This window comes from Eutrigla gurnardus (assembly GCF_963514095.1).
Source record: "Eutrigla gurnardus genome assembly, chromosome: 17".
In the NCBI taxonomy this organism is placed as follows: domain Eukaryota; kingdom Metazoa; phylum Chordata; class Actinopteri; order Perciformes; family Triglidae; genus Eutrigla; species Eutrigla gurnardus.
Window position 1 is genome coordinate 11,912,309 of NC_139928.1, and position 17,622 is coordinate 11,929,930.

At 42.3% G+C, this 17,622-nt stretch overlaps 3 protein-coding genes and 1 long non-coding RNA gene across 7 annotated transcripts in view; 2 read left to right on the plus strand and 2 right to left on the minus strand.

The window, feature by feature from the left end:
* LOC311028397 overlaps positions 1-17,622 on the plus strand; it is a 75,216-nt gene that overhangs the window by 32,834 nt on the left and 24,760 nt on the right. The gene's annotated exons all lie outside the window — the stretch shown is intronic.
* On the minus strand, positions 995-6,954 carry nkain1 (sodium/potassium transporting ATPase interacting 1; the record flags this gene model as incomplete). 3 transcript variants are annotated; one of them, XM_084031818.1, is made up of 8 exons in its annotated part: positions 6,780-6,949; positions 6,093-6,458; positions 5,015-5,152; positions 4,826-4,906; positions 4,180-4,377; positions 3,943-4,003; positions 2,015-2,096; positions 995-1,518 (listed from the first exon to the last, which is right to left on the minus strand). In XM_084031818.1, the coding sequence occupies exons 2-8, from the start codon at positions 6,144-6,146 to the stop codon at positions 1,509-1,511; spliced, it is 624 nt and encodes a 207-aa protein (XP_083887944.1). In that variant the 5' UTR covers positions 6,147-6,458; positions 6,780-6,949. The 3 variants fall into 3 exon arrangements, with proteins under 3 accessions (XP_083887944.1, XP_083887943.1, XP_083887945.1); XM_084031817.1 differs by having other exon boundaries at positions 6,774-6,949; XM_084031819.1 differs by lacking the exon at positions 995-1,518 and having other exon boundaries at positions 2,011-2,096; positions 6,774-6,954.
* Positions 8,348-13,249, minus strand: snrnp40 (small nuclear ribonucleoprotein 40 (U5)). Its single transcript, XM_084031962.1, has 10 exons — positions 13,027-13,249; positions 12,345-12,474; positions 12,142-12,235; positions 11,621-11,786; positions 11,260-11,382; positions 10,323-10,443; positions 10,133-10,215; positions 9,793-9,854; positions 8,976-9,079; positions 8,348-8,705 (listed from the first exon to the last, which is right to left on the minus strand). The coding sequence occupies exons 1-10, from the start codon at positions 13,135-13,137 to the stop codon at positions 8,656-8,658; spliced, it is 1,044 nt and encodes a 347-aa protein (XP_083888088.1). The 5' UTR covers positions 13,138-13,249; the 3' UTR covers positions 8,348-8,655.
* Positions 13,321-17,370, plus strand: zcchc17 (zinc finger, CCHC domain containing 17). Of its 2 annotated transcripts, XM_084031963.1 has the most exons (8): positions 13,321-13,390; positions 13,650-13,700; positions 14,132-14,310; positions 15,488-15,588; positions 15,678-15,769; positions 15,856-15,956; positions 16,082-16,230; positions 16,575-17,370. In XM_084031963.1, exons 3-8 carry the CDS (start codon positions 14,172-14,174, stop codon positions 16,746-16,748), a joined length of 756 nt encoding a protein of 251 aa, XP_083888089.1. In that variant the 5' UTR covers positions 13,321-13,390; positions 13,650-13,700; positions 14,132-14,171; the 3' UTR covers positions 16,749-17,370. The 2 variants fall into 2 exon arrangements, with proteins under 2 accessions (XP_083888089.1, XP_083888090.1); XM_084031964.1 differs by lacking the exon at positions 13,650-13,700.

Consider the following 17,622-nt stretch of genomic DNA (forward strand, 5'->3'; position numbering starts at 1 on the left):
AAACCTTTGATGTGTACCCATCTTCCCCAAGCCATACCCGCCCCCTAATGCAACCCCCTTTCTAAATGAAACCAACAAAACAATCATTGGCTGGTTATTTACATGCACAGTACCCCCACTGTATCCCCCTCCCCCTCCCCCCATAGACACACTAATGCGTGATCCCAAAGCCATCTGCATCCTTAATTAATAGCATTACATGTACAGTAGGCTGAATTTATTTTCGTGAAAACAAAATATCCTGATAATGGACATTTGACTAGATTTTTTTTTGCAGTAACCCAGAACTTTAAAGGATAAATCTGGTCATAATCTATATTTTTCTTATTGTCACCAAGTCACATAAAAAGGCCAAAACTATTTATTAATCCCACTAACAAGTATTGTCTGTGGAACCAGAGTGATTAAAACAACAAAACACGAGCCTCACTGTTGCAGTAGGTGATCTGTTCCTTCACTCTGATGAATCTGGGGACTGTAGTTTATTTTGAGATGATCCCACATACACTGTGCTGCTGTAAGTAGTACTCACTCACATGAACAGCTGAAAATAGTCCCCAACAAATGCACTATCTACTGCTGTTTGAGTGTCATTTGCTTTAATCTACCATGCGCAACTGTTATACGCAAATTATATTGCCTTTTTTTTTTAAAGTGAAAGAGTATTTCTGAGACTCCTTATGAGACTACAAAAAGTACACCTCCAGGAACTAATGCGCTTGGAGACACAATCTAGGAAGTTTTAGGAGACGGAAGAACTCGTTGTTGGCTTTGGTCAATAATAAAATTGATCCATTCTGCTGCACCAGCTTCAATGTCAACAGTGGTTGTAACAGCATGGAAGGAAGGGAAGATGGCTTTGGGAATGGGAATCGTAAGACTGCTCTAGTTTGACATCACCACATTCTAAAACGACAACAGGTACGAGCCGTGCCTCTTTTTATTATGTGACCCCCACCCACATCCCCACCCACCCCCCTCACACACACACACACACACACACACACATACATACATACATGAGCACCCAAAAAGAAATAATTCACAAGGACACTGAGTGGTAAGAGTCCAGGGTGCAGCCACAAAGCACCAGCTAGTTCTGTGGAGTTACACAATCACACACACACACACTTACTTACACACACACTTGTGGGAGTGTTGAGAGCTGGCAGTTTTAGTGAAGTGTGTCTTCTGTGATTTGACAGAGGTGTCTCCAGCTCTTTTCAGTCTTCTGTAGCTCTCCTGCTTCCTGCCTCTCCTTCATCCGATCACACCACCTTGCATGCTGGTTCATCCCTGAGCTCTGTACATTCTATTCAGGGCTGTATTTCTCGTTCTCGGACACAAGCACACATGCACACACGCACAGACGTCTCTCCCTCTGGGTGGGGTAAGTCCATTCCTCCGGTAAACTGTGACACACAGAGTGAGTGTAATCGGGGCAACCCGCCGCTTTCCATCCATAGTGACACCGTCAGGGTTTGTCCTGAAGGGGGCACCAGCCACGGTTAACCAGCCCTGGGATGCAGAGGAATGGGATCAGAGGAATTCACATCAATGTTACAGTATTGTGTGGATTTGAGGGGCACTCCACTGATTACACACATCAAGTCTGACCTCCTTGTCATGAGGAAAACATTCTAGTACAATATCTTCTTTGCCTTTGGGGGGAGCTTTCTGGTGTTTAAAAAAATAACCTTGATAATGCCATTAGAGTAACCTTGGCAGCGCTTGAGAATATTTAACAAGAATCATGCATTACAAACTGAAGGTGTTAAAAGAAACAGGCGTTTAGGAGGCGAAACAAGGATGCATACTAGGATATGAAGGATGGAGCCTAAAGGTCTGGATGTCTCAGCTTCTGCTATATTCACTTTTATCTTCCCAAAACCTTTTTAGAAGTGCAACGCTAAATTTCTGGAGTACCCCATAAAAGACAAATGTTTAACAATGAGAACCATAAGAAGGAGAACAACATAGGGGGGAAACAGAGAATGTTATATTTGTTACTCACGTGTAAAGAGGCTGCAGCTGCAGATGGGAGGACTTCTGAGGAGGCTGGTAGCCGTATGAGTCAAAGCCACCAATGAAATCAACTTCAAAAGGAGAGAAAGGAGAAGGGATGACATCATTCCACTTTCCCTTAAATCTGTATTTTATTTTTTTTTAAACCAAGTGTTTTATTTCAAGCTCAGATTCTATTTTGACATTAAAGGTATCATAATGCTTTCAGTGCTCTGTTATTACACTGTAAAACCTGTGTGACATCAGAATCTGCAGAAATGCAACAATACATCATCTTTCTCACTGCTTCTATGTCACCGATACATTGTTCTAGTCTTTCTAATCGATTCAGAGGAACAAACTCATGTGGTGCCACCTGAAAAAGAAAACAATCCCTAAATGTTTGCATCAGTGGAAATACAGACCACAAGTTTTGGATCCCTTTTCTCCAGATGCATTTTAATAAAATTACTCCTGTGATGATGCTTTGTGGCAAAAAAAATCTTTCTTTCTTTGAAATATTGGCCATTATTAGTTTGTTGCAGATGGTATCAGGTGTATATATTGGCAAATACTGCAGAAAATAAGTGCGTAAGAAATTTGATTGATTTAATTTAGAAACAGTGTTTACGGTCCATAGTTTGTCTGCCAAAAAGTTTATTTTTTATAATTGTCAAATATCCCACTGAATTGGTTGCAATTCTTTATAAAAACAAACCTTTTGCTTGTCCAAAATGATTGTTTATGTTATGTTATGTAAAAAATTAACATATCATTACTGGATTTTTAAAAAGTTACCAAATGTATGTATAAAAATATTAGCATCAGCCTCAAACAAACTTATAGGATGGGATATATAAAAAACACATATTTGACAAACTGCACATCAAATTTCTGACGTAAGTTCTTAAGTGCAATCTTCAATAATATGCTCTGTGTTCATGTTATTACAAAAGTACAAACAACACTTTTGATGTTGTTAAAAACAGTGTAATAATATCAACTGGTTAAAACTTACTGTGAACTAAAGTATGACATAATGTGATGTTTATGTACAATTTAAAATAAGAGTTTGAATTGAATAAATATCTTTTGTATGAAAAGCAAGATGACACGCCAGCTTTTCATTGGTAGAAAACAAGAGGATCCGCAACTTTGTAACAACAATCATTTGGGAGACGAGTATCGTATTTATTTATTTCTTGAATGACCATCTGTGTTTAATTTTTTTTAATACTATCTGATAAGCCAAAAGTTGTTTGTAGACCTACTGCCTTTTTGAATAATGTCCTTCCTTTCTGTAAGTAGCGGTTGTTGTACTTAAGTCAGGCCATGAGCCTTTTTTGTTGTTTTGTATGTCCTGTTTGTGCTCCATACTTTGTGATCATGGTCCTGAACTGCATAAATACATTAAGAAATGAAATAAATATTATGAATGCATCAAGAAAATATTATTAATATCATTTCATGCATATAATTATGACATACAGGCTGTTCACGCAACATTCCACTTCCTACAGGAAACCAAGCTCATGATTTCATTTTCTAATTACAGGACTTCATTCCACTGTTGAGTGAGAGTGAAACCTCACAAGAGTCACATGAGGAGAAGAACCATCCAGACGTAAAGATGGCAAACCCAAGCCCACAGACGAGCACCAGCCAGCAGACACACGGACACGCTGGAATCTGCTGGCAGACGTCTCAGATTCTGCCCCCAGATAGAGCGCTCTGAGAACCCAGAGGGAATCCTCTGCAGTGATGTTGCTCAGCATGACTCAGGCAGGAGAAGACTAAATCCTGACAGCACGCAAATCCAAAGCTATGGATCGCGAACACAAAAGCCCCCTCGACAGTATGACACAAGTCAACGTAATTAGCTGAACAAGCCGCAGGAAGAGGTTGAACAAGCTTTTAGGAGAAAACAAAAATACTCACAGCTGTCCTCATCATCCTGGAAGACTTTGCTCACGTAGCAGGCATATACAAAGCCAAAGAGCTGAGGAGACACAATCAGATGCAGAGACACTGCTCATTTACGTCTGTAAACTAAAAAACTAAGAATACCTTTTAACAATGTAAAGAAAATTTGGGTTTTTATGTGTTTGTAATCGTGAAAACGCAGTGCGTGATAATCTGCTTGTGTGTGTGAATGTGCTTGTATAAGATACATACAGCCAATAGGATCTGAATCGCCGAACTCAACACCTCTATGTACTGGTAGTCAAGGAGACACCCGGAGACGGTGATGACATGGTGGTCGTCAGGGGCCATGCGAGAGTCGAGCACTGGCGTTACCAGGCAACCCGGACCATGCTCCATCCACCACGAACGATGAAGGGACGTGTTGAACGTCATGAGGAAGTCCCTGTCCTGAAAACACGTGCATACATACATTACAATAGGGCTACTGCAGTTTTCTTCAGTTTATTATGTTTTAATGAACCGGTTAGTCTCGAAAAAGTGCATCAAAACTTCCTAGAATCCAATTCACACTGACATCAAACAGAGAAAACCTACAAATGTGTCAGTTTGTGAAGCTGGAACAAGAGAACGGTTGGGTTCGTTCTATATAATAAATGGTATAATTGTATATAGCATATCCAAATGAATGGAGGATTAAACACTCAATGGGTTAACTGGTAACAGCATGCAGATACATGGAATGAGAACTTGCAAACACAGAAGTTCAGGAACTAGTGAGTTAAACAATTAACTGATTATAAAAATGTTACTCAACAGAGCAGTTATCTAACTAAAGAGGAATTTGAACCAACGTCCAAGTTGTCAGGAGCATCACACACAACACACAGATTTTTACCTGAGACAGGTTTCCGACCTCCAGGTAGAAACAGATGATGAATGAGTTCCAACCCACCCAAAGAACCAGCCATACTGCATACTGCCAAACAAACACATCAGAGATCAGTTTTTCTGTGAGAGTTTAACTCATGCTTTATCGAGTTAAAGTAAACCAATCTCATCATCAGAAGGCGAAGAATATACTCACAAAGATAAGGTATCTGAAGCGAAACTGCACGGTGCCAAACATGCCGAGGATGACGGCCATGATGTGCAGGAAGTTGGCCATGATGGGAGCCCATTGGTAGCCCAGAAAATCAAACACCTGCCTCTGAAGGGCTGCCACCTAGGGGACAGGAGGAGGGTTCACGTATAGAACATTAGAGGGGGGGGAACACAACACACAAGACCGAGGACACACACAACACACATACAAACACGACACACACAAGATCAAGGTTTCACACACAACGCACACACATATACCAAATATAGATACACACACACAGACAGTGACAGGGACACATACATAGGTCTGCCGCAGTTGTTTCCATGGTAACTGCCTGGAGCACCAGCCAGTCCAGTGACTGTAAAAGAGGAGCACCCCCCAAAAGCTCCCCCAAAACTAATGAGAATCTATCAGCTGAATCCCCCCCTCCACACAACAACCCATCAGCCCAGCAAATAATAGCCGGGATAACTGCCCTCGCACTGCTGCCGTCCGTGCCTGCATCGTTCTCGCTACAGGAATAGCTAATACTGTCTCACATTACACACTTATTACATTTTAGAGGGATAGTCTCAAGCTATTTCTAGGCACAATGAGCAGTAAACTTTAACTCCCGAATGGAGACCAGATGGTGAACAGGGCCTCCTTGTCCCTCTTGTGCTTAACATTCACATGGTTCTACGGACAGGCTGCCCTGACACCAAAGCACACCCCATGCCCTGCTCCCTCTGCTTATAACACACACACACACAGACACAGACACACACACACACACACACACACACACACACACACACACACACACACACACACACACACACACACACACACACACACCCCTGTAATGTGGCATGGCACTCCAGCAGCTGCAGTTCAAAGCTTTTTTTAGTGACTGCGCAGCAAAGCTGGACAAAAATTGATTACAATGTGCATGTGTGTCTGTAGCACGCTGCTCTAATTATATCATCATGGTGAGTGAGAAGAGCCAGCTTTGACCGTGCACGCCGTACGCGTGCGCACACACACACACACACACACAACATATACACACACTCACCAACTGCAGCGAACATATCACCAGCAGCGTGCATCTCCCGTCGCACTTCCCCATCTTGGAGGGCTCAGGACGCGGCTTGGAGCCGCGAAGGCTCCGGGGGAATGACGGGTCCCCGGTCAGATCCAGAGTGCCTGGCCGTCTCAGCTCACAGCATTCCCGGCTGAATAGACCTGCCCAAGGCAGCCTCCTCCAACTGTGACGCTGGTCTGGCCCTTCCACTCACACCGAGTGACCCATCTCGGACGCTGGTTTTGTCGGTAAATACCAATAGCGAGGAGAGGAGGAGGAGGAGGAAGGGGGGCGTCCAGTTCACACCGGCCTGCTGCGGTCCGACCGCCACCGACAACCGAATCACCTCGGCCACACCTTCCGGAGAGGGGACACACAAAGACACAAAGAGAGACGGAAAGCTGTCATAATGTGCCCCGGGCTACAGACAGAAATGAGCATCATATGATACCGAATCACACGGGGGCGGTGCGGAGGAGGAGGGGACCGACCCCGCAGTGTTACTACGGCTAACGTCTGGCTACATGCGAGCCGCTACGGACACAAAGCAGCCCGTTGTGACTCACGGTTTTCCAGAAACGGAGGAGTCCTCGTGCCGCCTACCCGCCTTCGCCCCGTTCCTCTGTAACCGTTACGGGGAAAGAAGTCAAGTTAAGGTGTCGGTATGCTCACCAGTACCGGGCTCCGGGCTCCGTCGCTCCGTCTCGCAGCGTCTTTTGTCAACAATCGGTGTCGGGGCGGGCGCAGGAGGAGCCGGGGGGGAGAGGGAGAGAGACGAGGGGGTGGGGGCTCTCAGTCACCGCGACCCCCTCGAGGAGGAGCTGCATGGATTCTGCAGACCCGCGTGCGTGCGCGCGTGCGGCCGAGCAGCAGCCCCGCGAGGCGTTAGAGGAAAAAAAAAAAAAAAAAGGAGCACAAAAGAAACGGGGGCTCGCGGTAGAATCAGACAGCCGAAAATAATCGTCTGTAATCGCCTCCCAGCTCCCACTAGCATCTGAGCGCAGAGCCGGACCCGAGGAGAGTCGACCCCGGGGTACGGCCTCTCGTCTCCGCAGCCTGCGGTTATTCAGAGCGGAAGAAAGTCAGTTAACAGCCCTGTTTAATCTCAGCCTCTCACCACGAGCAGAGCGAACAAAGTGGGCTTCACCTTCATATCCGCGATCAAAAGGGCACATCATCACCACATGGCAATCAATGGAAAACCAAAACCTCACGTGAGGTTATATATACTCCACTATAATCGATTTTTATAGTAATCTGTTTCTCAAATAAATGAGAAATTGTGAAAGCACGTCGTTACATGTTTTATTCTGTACTATAACTGTATTCTGTATTTTAATTGATCTATTTTACTTTGTGTTTTCAAATCCCTCCACCTTAAACCAAGCACTTTTTTGCTTGAAAGGTGCTAAACAAACGTGCATACTACACAGATGACGTGACCCATAATCAAGGCCCTGCTCTACCATTCATTCAGTAATTACGCTGGTGAGGGGGGAAATACAGCATAGCTGCAGTCACATGCCAGTAGCTCTATAATGCTAATTAAACTGACCTCATTATTATAAAACAGAATAATCCATACAGCTTGACAAAAGCTCAACTCCAGCACTAAAAGAGACAATACCAAAACCGAGACACACCATTAAAACCTTAAATGTTTTTTTAATATGAAATGTGAATTCATTGATGTTCACCCATTGCACATAAAATGAACTAAAATGCTCCCCCCCACCTAATTTCCCCTCAGAACTCTGCGTCTCCAACCAGTGGGGATGTTTCAGATTGGTCATGATGAGTTTTGTGGCTGCTGATCATTTTTACTGCCCACGGGGACAATTTTGCTCAAATGACACCCGTTTGCCAAATTCAAAACTCCCATACAGAATCAGCTTTAGCAGCTAATGAAGTGTGAACACATACAAGGACATTTGCACCAATATTTGGCAGCTCTGAACGCACATGCACAAAAAAATAGACACAGCTAAAAATAGGGATGAAAAAAAACGAGGTAAAAATAAAAGAGTGATGCCTAAATAAGAGGCTAGAATAAGACAGATTTGTAGAATAACACCATTAAATCCCTGTCCACATTTAAAAGTTTACTATTCTCTTCAGTACTGTGTTAACCTGTTAAACGTATTATTCATTTGATGGATAAAACCAGCAGCGAGTTGCATGTATATCTACTATGAACCCAGGAAACTGTCATAATGACAAATAAACCTCACACTCTTTTTTTCTTAAGAATTCTCAATTTTATTATAAAGAAACAGAAATCAGGATTTTAAAAAACGTTATTGTGGAGTTTATTGTGACTAATAATAAACTGCAGAAACATGTCCTGAGGTTGTTCTGTGACGAGCTGAAGCATATGAAATTACAGAGACTCCTAACCCGCTGTCGAACACCACCCATCCACTTCTGAGGACAATTGCTTGCAACACACACACACACACACACAGACACGCACACACACACACACACACACAGACACGCACACACAGACACGCACACACACACACAGACACGCACACAGACACACACACACACACTACTGAATTTCTCCCATGTAGAGCCTTTTGTCACTGGAGCCAGACAGAACTGTGAGTGGGTAAAAAGAGAAAAACATGATTAGACTCTTGTTATTCATGTTTTGCAACTAAGCCTTAAGTGAACCGACCAGTAAAGCCAAAATAATAAATAGATGGGCAAAACAACAATTTATTGTTTATATCGTTAAAAAGATCTTCCCTCCAGACACCCCGGCTCTCTGCTCAAGATAACTGCATGAAGTCGTCAAAGATCTGTATTCCGCTCCTCCAACATGCCTTACGGTGCGTAACCTGAGACGAAAGCAACAGTTTGACTCACCTATGGGCTCCTCTGGGTGAAAGGCCACTTCGTTGACGGAGCCGGCATGGCCCGGCAACTTGTACAGGATTCTACGTGATGTGGTGTCCCAGATATACACAAATCTATAAACACAGACAAGAAAACAGCTAGAATGACTCCTGAAGTGAGACAGCAGAAAGCGGAGATACACGAGACCGAAGGATTATTGTATTTTTGTTACAATACATTTTGTGCTGTGTATTATATCAAATTATGCTGTTGTTGGAGGATTAATAGAAGCTGAAAGAGGTAAATTGCATAGATTGCAACTTAAGATGGACACTTATCTAACAGGCCTCTGTAACAATGTACTTAAATTAAATTAAAGTTTTACAAGTCTGGACACAAACCTTGTTGGTTTAATGCATGTTTTTCTTGCATCTGGAAGTACATTCAATAGAAGCACAACCTCTTAAAATGCATGTATTAAGTGAATTAAGCTATGTAAATTGCGTTATGATGAATATGTATATTTGATCTATGTGTATAATGGGATATTTATATTTGTCTATATTTTAGTGCATGTTCGAGTATCTACTTATGCGTTTGTGATTTTCTTTTAAAACACACTTAATATACTAAAATCTGTTTATTTTCCTATTTTAACCTTTTTCTTAAAATAAACAAACAAGACAATGTTTAAAAAAATGTGTGACTTTCAATAAAAGATGAAAATATTTTGTAATCACAACAACAAAAACAATTGTCCCTAAACTAGATAAACCTTCAGTCAATGTGTGTGTAATAGCACATACATGTGTGTGTGTGTGCGTGCGTTCGTTTCATGGCCTCTGACCTGTCAGCTGAGCCGGCAGCTATCTTACTGCCGTCCGTAGACCAGGAGCACCTCAGCAAATTCTGAAAGACAGGGACAGATGTTAGCAACACGACACACATGTGAGCTGCTGTCACGGTATGAAGATGAACTTTTCTTTATGAGAAAGGAGAGCAGAGTGATGGGAGAGGATGAAAGGAGACATCCAGCAACAGTGGTAAAGTCTGCTACTTGGTAAAACATTAATTCTTTCCTGTATCTTCCCAAGTATATATATAATCCCTCAGCCTAGCTGATATCAATGGTGAAAATATGTATCAGCACTGTAAATTATAAACTGGGTCAGACAGGATTATTTTACCTTCTCGAAGTTGTGAACATTGCCTTGGAAAATCTTCACACATCTCTCCTTGGGTGCAAATGGTCGGACATCCCAAATACGCACTACCCAAAGACAAAGCCAAACAGAGGAGTCAGCCATACAAACATCAGTGTTATGAGTTGAAAAAAGGCCATTTCTTACACTGTAATTATACACACAAACATCCTACCTGTGTTGTCCATGGAGTTTGACAGAAGGTATGATCCCTCAGAGCTCAGGCTGAGTCCAGTTACTGAGTCACCATGGCCGTGCATATTGTAGATCAGCTTGTTCTGCCTCAGGTCCCACACCTGCACAACACAGAAAAAAATGTTAACTGGGTTTATACAACAGAACATAACAGTATATGGATCTATAAGAATGTGTAGAACCAGTTGACATGATGCAGCTGGAGTCTAGAGGATTTTTCTTTTGTTGCTGTGAAGGTTCTCCATCATCCAGGTCATAATCTTTGAAAGCTTTATAGTCAGCAACTGCTTAAGGATTTGCAAAATGTTTCACCTCTCATCCAAGAGGCTTCTTCAGTTCAATTAATTAACCTAAGACGTTAAATAAGAGGTAAAACACTTTAATCATCCAATAGTCTGTTAGAACTGCAGAAACCTCTCGGAAGAGATAAAGCTTTCAAAGAAAGAATTCTCTTCCAGCACATGTTCTCATTAGGACACATCGACTATAAAACCACAAAGGAGCCTGCAGCAGGATGTTTAGGCAACAGATTGAGACATAAAACACAACAGATAATGTTTGAAGACGATTCTAAAAGACTTAGCCTCCAACCAGCCATTTTATGGGATTAGTGGCACCTGAGGAAGGCGGGTTCCCAGTAGACCGAGTCTTTGTTCCTACCGCTATCACAGCATTTAAAATCCACTACCACTGTTGTAATCTGTAACAAAAGCTGCTGGAACCGTTGTGCTGTTTGAAGACTCTTATTTCTCTTTAATCCTATTAGGTCTACTTAAAACATATTTATTTCTATGGTTATAACTGTGATACTGTATGTGTTGGGGATTAGATGGGGATGTTATTTTTTTTATTCAGTGAGGATGTCTATTTAGGGAAAAACGTTTCCCATGTTTTCTGTGTGTGCCGGAGCCCAGTACCTTGATGTCGTTGTCGATGCCTCCTGACAGGATCTGATCACTGGTGTCGTTGAATGTTGCGGCTAGCACCTGGTAGGTGTTCTGGAAAGTGTGGATTGCCCCTTTCTTACGGATGTCCCACAGCTACAACAGTGACAAACACATATAGAAAGATAAACAGGAGCGTGATCGGACCAACCACATACATTTGTGACAACGGTAATCATTTTCCAAAAACATGGGCCATTATTGATACCAGTGAGTGAGTTTAATTCCCCCCCAAATAACAGAACCCAATGATCTTGGACTAAAATTCAAATAGATCATCCAATATCTGCACAGACCATATTTATTCACACTTATTTGCAGCTTGAAATCCCACCTTGACTGTCCCATCATCACTGCCGGTGCAGACGAGCTGGGGCCCTCGGCGGGCTGGGTAGCAGGTATTAACAAATGAAGTGTGGCCCTTCAGGCGCTTGATCCTTTCGCCTGTCTCACTGTCCCACACTCCTATAGTTTTGTCTGTGCTCGCTGAAAACAGCATGCTGAAACACACAGCATCAAAGCACAGTCGGTAAACCTGTTTCGAGACACATCTATCAACCTGCTGGATTAATTAGTGAAGAAGCATTACTTTGACATGTCATAAAGTAAACTTTAACAAGCATGCAATGTGTGTTTCCCTACACAGATTACAGAAACTAGATTACGTTGCTTTTGCTTGGTAGCTTGATTGGACCAATATGAGTGATTTTAAAAAAAATACCTACTTGCAGACCATTCTCTCTTCTATTTATTCACCGTTTATGCAATTCATTTTGTTCACATATTATTTTTGAATGACGTTTTGTCCATCAGAGTAAAACTTTGACATTTTACATCAACGTAGATCAGTCATACCTGCCGTCTGTGTTGTAGTGCAGCTCCATCACTGCGCCACTGTGGCCCTTCAGAGTAGCATAGTTGTCACAATCTCCATACACATTCCACATCACTGCACCAAAGAAACACAGTGTACAAGTTATTCACAGGCACTGGGTGTATGAATATGTTTCCATAGATATGCGGACTGCAGGATCGTCTTTAAATTTTTAATGCCTTACGTATGAGTCTGTCAAATCCTGAGGAGGCCAGGGTGGCTCCGTTTGGATGAAACTTGCAGCAGTAGACCTCGCCCTCGTGGCCAGACATCAGCATGATGGGAGCCTGCAGGCTGGAGCTCCGTGGGGGACCCTATGGGAGACGCATGAAGGTCAAATACACTAGTTTCAACAAAAATGTACAATTACTTTTCACGAATGTAGGACTAATTGGAACAGCATTGTCTTTAAATGATTTCGTTTAAGCTAGGTGTAGCTAATACCATCTCAACATCATTGGTGTATCACATAATGTATTTAAGATGCTGTTGATGGTAATCACAGTGGACTGCAAACTGCATTTTAGCGAAATAATTGAGGGAGAAATATCACTTAAAAAATCCGACCAGATATACAATGATATGCATTAAAAGTCTAAATATTTAGGACTTTGGTAGTCCTCGCCGAACATGGCTGAATGTAAATAAAACATGTATGTTTCCTGCTTTAGCCGTTTAGCTAGCAACATCTCGTACCGTACGCACCGAGACCCTATTGTTAGGGCAGTTAACTAGTGCACTCAAGATTATGGTGGGTAAATGTGTGGTACATGCGTGGAGGGGGGGCTGTATGTTTTGATCTAACGCATTGCTGTGAGTACATCACTTCTCCCGTCATATAACGTTAGCATCGTTACTCTACGTACCATGGCCACGAGTTGCTGAGACTGAGCCGCCGCCACCAGCTCCGTCCGTGGCCGCTTCACGGCGGTAGGAACCACCGCCATGTCCGCCACTCTCTTTTTAGGTTCAATCATACTTAGTTTCTCGACACGAAACGGAGCAAAATGCGTTATATTCGATGCTAGAATGTATTAAAAATGAATGGACGTCTTTCGTGGACGGTCGTCGAGCTACGGAGCACCAACGAACGACATGAAACTACTTCCGCTGGCTAGGAGTCGTGTGATTGGCCCAGGCTTCAGCGACTGCGCTGATTGGCTGACATGGCTTGTTGTCGACCTAATCTGCACCGGATGTAAAACTGAACCAGCTTCGCTAATAAGAAAGGTAACAACAATTTTATTCTTTATATTTCTATTCATGTTCAATCACGGTAAACTAACATGTAACGTGTGGTTCAACTATCTTGTTATGTCTGTGTTTGTCAGCTTAACTGGATTAGCTAGCGAGAATGCAATGCTTTATTTTAGCTAGCTAACGTTAGCTTCAATGCTACTATTCAAACAGATATAAAGTGGAGTTAGCCCACAGTAGTTCTTCTCCTCGTTTCCGTTGCTTACACGTTTACTCTCTGAATCTCATTAAGGTGAGTCAACTACGTCGTATGCCTCGGGGAACTGAGCAGTATCTGGCCAAGGTAAATACTGTGGAGTAGACGAAATATTAAAAGTGTTTCTAACACACAATTTCCAAGAGGAAAATTAAATATTTGTAAACGTTAGTGTTTTTCACGTGGTTGAGCTTCCCCCTAAATCGTGGACTCTAAAGTCAAAATTACAGAAGAAATAACAAAAACTCCATTACGAGAAAAACCGTTAGATTTATTTAAATTTAGCATCCATTGTTAACCATATATTGTGCAGGTAGATTTCTATTTTACTTCTATTTCTCTAATATTTCTAAATATTACAGGTTATACAGTTATGGAGACATTTTAAATAAGTACAGTGTCCCTATCACACTGCCTGAATTGCAAACCACATTTAACGTCACTCACTAAAAAGAACATTCTCTTCTATTTTTGTGATACTACAAGTAATGAAATATGTTTCCTTATCAATTCTCTAGCTCTACTCATTGATACTTGTGGTGCACCTCCACTGGGACGATGTCTGACAGTGATGGCCCAACACACGAGCCTGCTGGACTGGATGGCCTGCCACCAATGAACAGCATTTCCAAGGGAGAGGTGGTCTCTGTGCAGACCTACGGAGCCTTTGTCCGACTGCCAGGATACAAGAAGGAAGGTTGGCAAACGCTCATTTATCACTACAGACTTTTATTGCAAATATTAGAGGGAAAAACACAATAATAGAGAAATATTGCTGTGAAAGCAGGTAGAAAACACCACAGATTACAGAAAAGTGGCATAGAGACGACACAATATTAGCAAAGCCCATTAGAAAAATATTGTAGAGCTTGCAATGGGTGGAAATGGTTACATCTAGGGTAATATGGACAATTATTTAAAAAAACATTACAGAGAAACATGCAGTAGCAGAAACATTTCTAAATCCCTGCCAGGTAAATCCACAGAGTCAGAGATGGGACTTGAGCCAGAGCCACAAGCGATGCACAGTGTCTACCAATAATGCAGGGAAGAGGACGTTCTCTTTCCCAAAGAATAGTGTCAGTCTGTGATAGTGCTTACTCAGCGTAACTTAGGAAGAAGAGACCACAAGGCACCTGTGCTACATGATGATATTGGAGTAGGATTTAAACTTTTCCACAGAACTTTTGCTCCGATTACAATAAAAACTTGGATACATTTTCACATCTCTAAAGGCAGCCAACATCCTGCAATCTGGGGGCATGACATAGCATGTAACCTATATATAGTGCAAGCCAATGATTATAGCATGTAATTTTTTCCCCATTTGTTAGCGCAGTCACCCAGTTCGAGTTGTATGACTTAGTAGTGAAAGTGGTGCAGGAAGACTTTGCGGTAGGCCAGGGTTGTTAAGAAGTGGAACAGATTGATGAAGTGGGATGTCTTTTATATGATCTATATTTACACTTGGTTTATGATTTGTTGTGGCCCAATAGTCCTTGACCTGCATGTCAAACTGAATACCTGCTGCTCATGTTTTACCACTGGAGGGCAAAATGAACAATGTTTACTTGGATACATTCAACATCTAAGCCATGGTGTTCAAATCCTGGAGAATAATCTCTTAAATTTGACCTGGTTTAAATCAGGAGTCAGGGGAAAAATGTAAAAAAAAAAAAAAAAGGATGTAACGGGGAAAACACACTAATATTAGTTATTCTGACAACAGCGTTTGTCTTAAAGATGTTCAGTGATCTAAAGATACTATGTTTGAAACGTTGAGTCTTTATAAAATGATGGCATATATCTCACCATTTAGCTCAGCATTTAATGTTTTCAGATTGATTTCTACACTTTTCCTCTTGCACATACAGGCCTGGTACATGTGAGTGAGATGTCAGCCACACGGATTGAGAATGCCTCGGACATTGTTGATATGGGGGAACAGGTGTGGATTAAAGTTATTGGGAGAGAGGTAAACACACACACGCACACTAACACTTACAAACACCATGTGTCAGTGAAGTGAGCAGTATGAATGAAGTTCTGTCCCCTGTGTCACAGATTCAGGGTGATAAGGTGAAGCTGTCCTTCTCAATGAAAGCTGTCAATCAGGGAACAGGGCAGGACTTGGACCCAAACAATGTTATGGCCGAGTAAGTGCTTATGGTTTTATTCTGATGCGTGTGTGTGTTTACCTCTGCATGGGCATATGTGTAAATTTGTGTGTGTGTGATTTCAGGCAGGATGCGAGGCGACGTAAGCGGTTTAGAGATCACACAGGCAATCGGATCACACTGGAGGCTGTACTCAACACAACATGCTCAAAGTGCGGCTGCAAGGGTACGACGGCAACACGAGCAAAAAAAAAAAAACAGTTGTATCTCAAGTTCAAAACACAAAGACTTCTGTTGTTTCATCAACTTTCTATGGGGACATTTGCTTGAAATCCCTTTGACTCTTTTCAGGTCACTTTACCAAGGATTGTTTCTCTGCTCCGGGCCTGCAGTACGCTCTGTTACCTGAAGAGGAGGATCAAGAGCCACGGCAGCAACAGCAGCAGACCGCCACAGTTGCACCACAGCAAGACTCCGACAAAAAGAAGAAGAAAAAGAAGGTCAGTATGAGACATGTCCCTCAATTCCCTTTTTTGCAGCTCTCCTCTGCCTTTTTTTTGCGTGTGTCTCAGCTGTGATTGACGCAACAACCCACATGTCTCTGTATGGTGATGCATATCTGTGGTTGTTTACATAGAGAAGTATAAAGTGGATTCATGAGAACTGTCTAGTGTCGTTTGAAAGTATTCAGCATGTTTTTGTGCTGATGAATGAATGAAAGATATTTCATGATTGTGTTTGAGGTATTGAAACTCGCTGCCTCCTACACATTTCTGCATCGTCATTGTGCAAGTGTCTTTTTCGGCCACACGAATGAAACTGTCTTCTTGTATGTTTCATCAAGGAGAAGAAAATGAAGAAGAAGAGGAAGAGGGAGAGGAAGCAGTCAGAGAGCGACAGCAGCAGCAGCAGCAGTGGAGAGTGCAAGTCCAAGAGAAGGCGCCACGAGCGCAGTCCGGACAGAGAGGACAAAAAGAAGAAGAAACACAAGAAGCACAGATCGCACAAACGCAGCTGAGACAGACACACAAGTCACACACACACACTGCAGCTATCAGACGCACGCAAAAGGAAAAAATGCATCAAGTTAAGTTAAGTTAAAAGTTTTCCTTACATTTCTATTGGAAGCACATTCAGACTTCCGGTTAAATTTAAAGAATCAAAATAGGAAGAGAGGGGAAGTGCTGCTAACCCAAGCCCTGAATTATCCTAAAGTAACCTCCCATAAGAGTGACGAGGTTACACATTTGTAACCGATATGGCAGCAAGTGGCTGTCCCTCTTGGGATCCAGATATTGTTTACGGCTCTCTGGTTTCATTAAGCATTCATCAAGAACACTGTGGAGGGGGGGGGGGGGATCTAACATGAAAATCATCCAAATAATTCACATAGAGAAAGCCACAGACAGGAAGTAGTCAAGACAAACAGGATGTGTCATACAGCACAAGTGCGCATGAGAGGAAGCTCGAGCTGCGATGATATCCTGAGGTTGTTCCCATGTATTATCCGTTTGTGTGTATATCCATGTGTGTATTTGTGTACATTTCCTCCAGGGGACGACTGCAACACACAAACACACACACACCTCCTTCCTGCATGTCAACTGTTAACTCCATTAAAGGTGTTTTTATTTTAAGATTTAAAAAAAGCCTGTTGATCTCTTTTGTTCTTAGACCTTGAACTAATTTTCACACACACACCACACCACACACACACACACACACACACACACACACACACACGTACAGGAAAGTTGCAAGAAACCTGGGAGAAGTATCAGTAACAGTCTTAGTTGCAAAATGTAACAGGATTGCTTTTTTTCCTTTTCAAAAGATTAAGTAAGATTATGTAAGACAAGATAAAGAGGTGTCAAGGACTCAGGAGGTCTGAC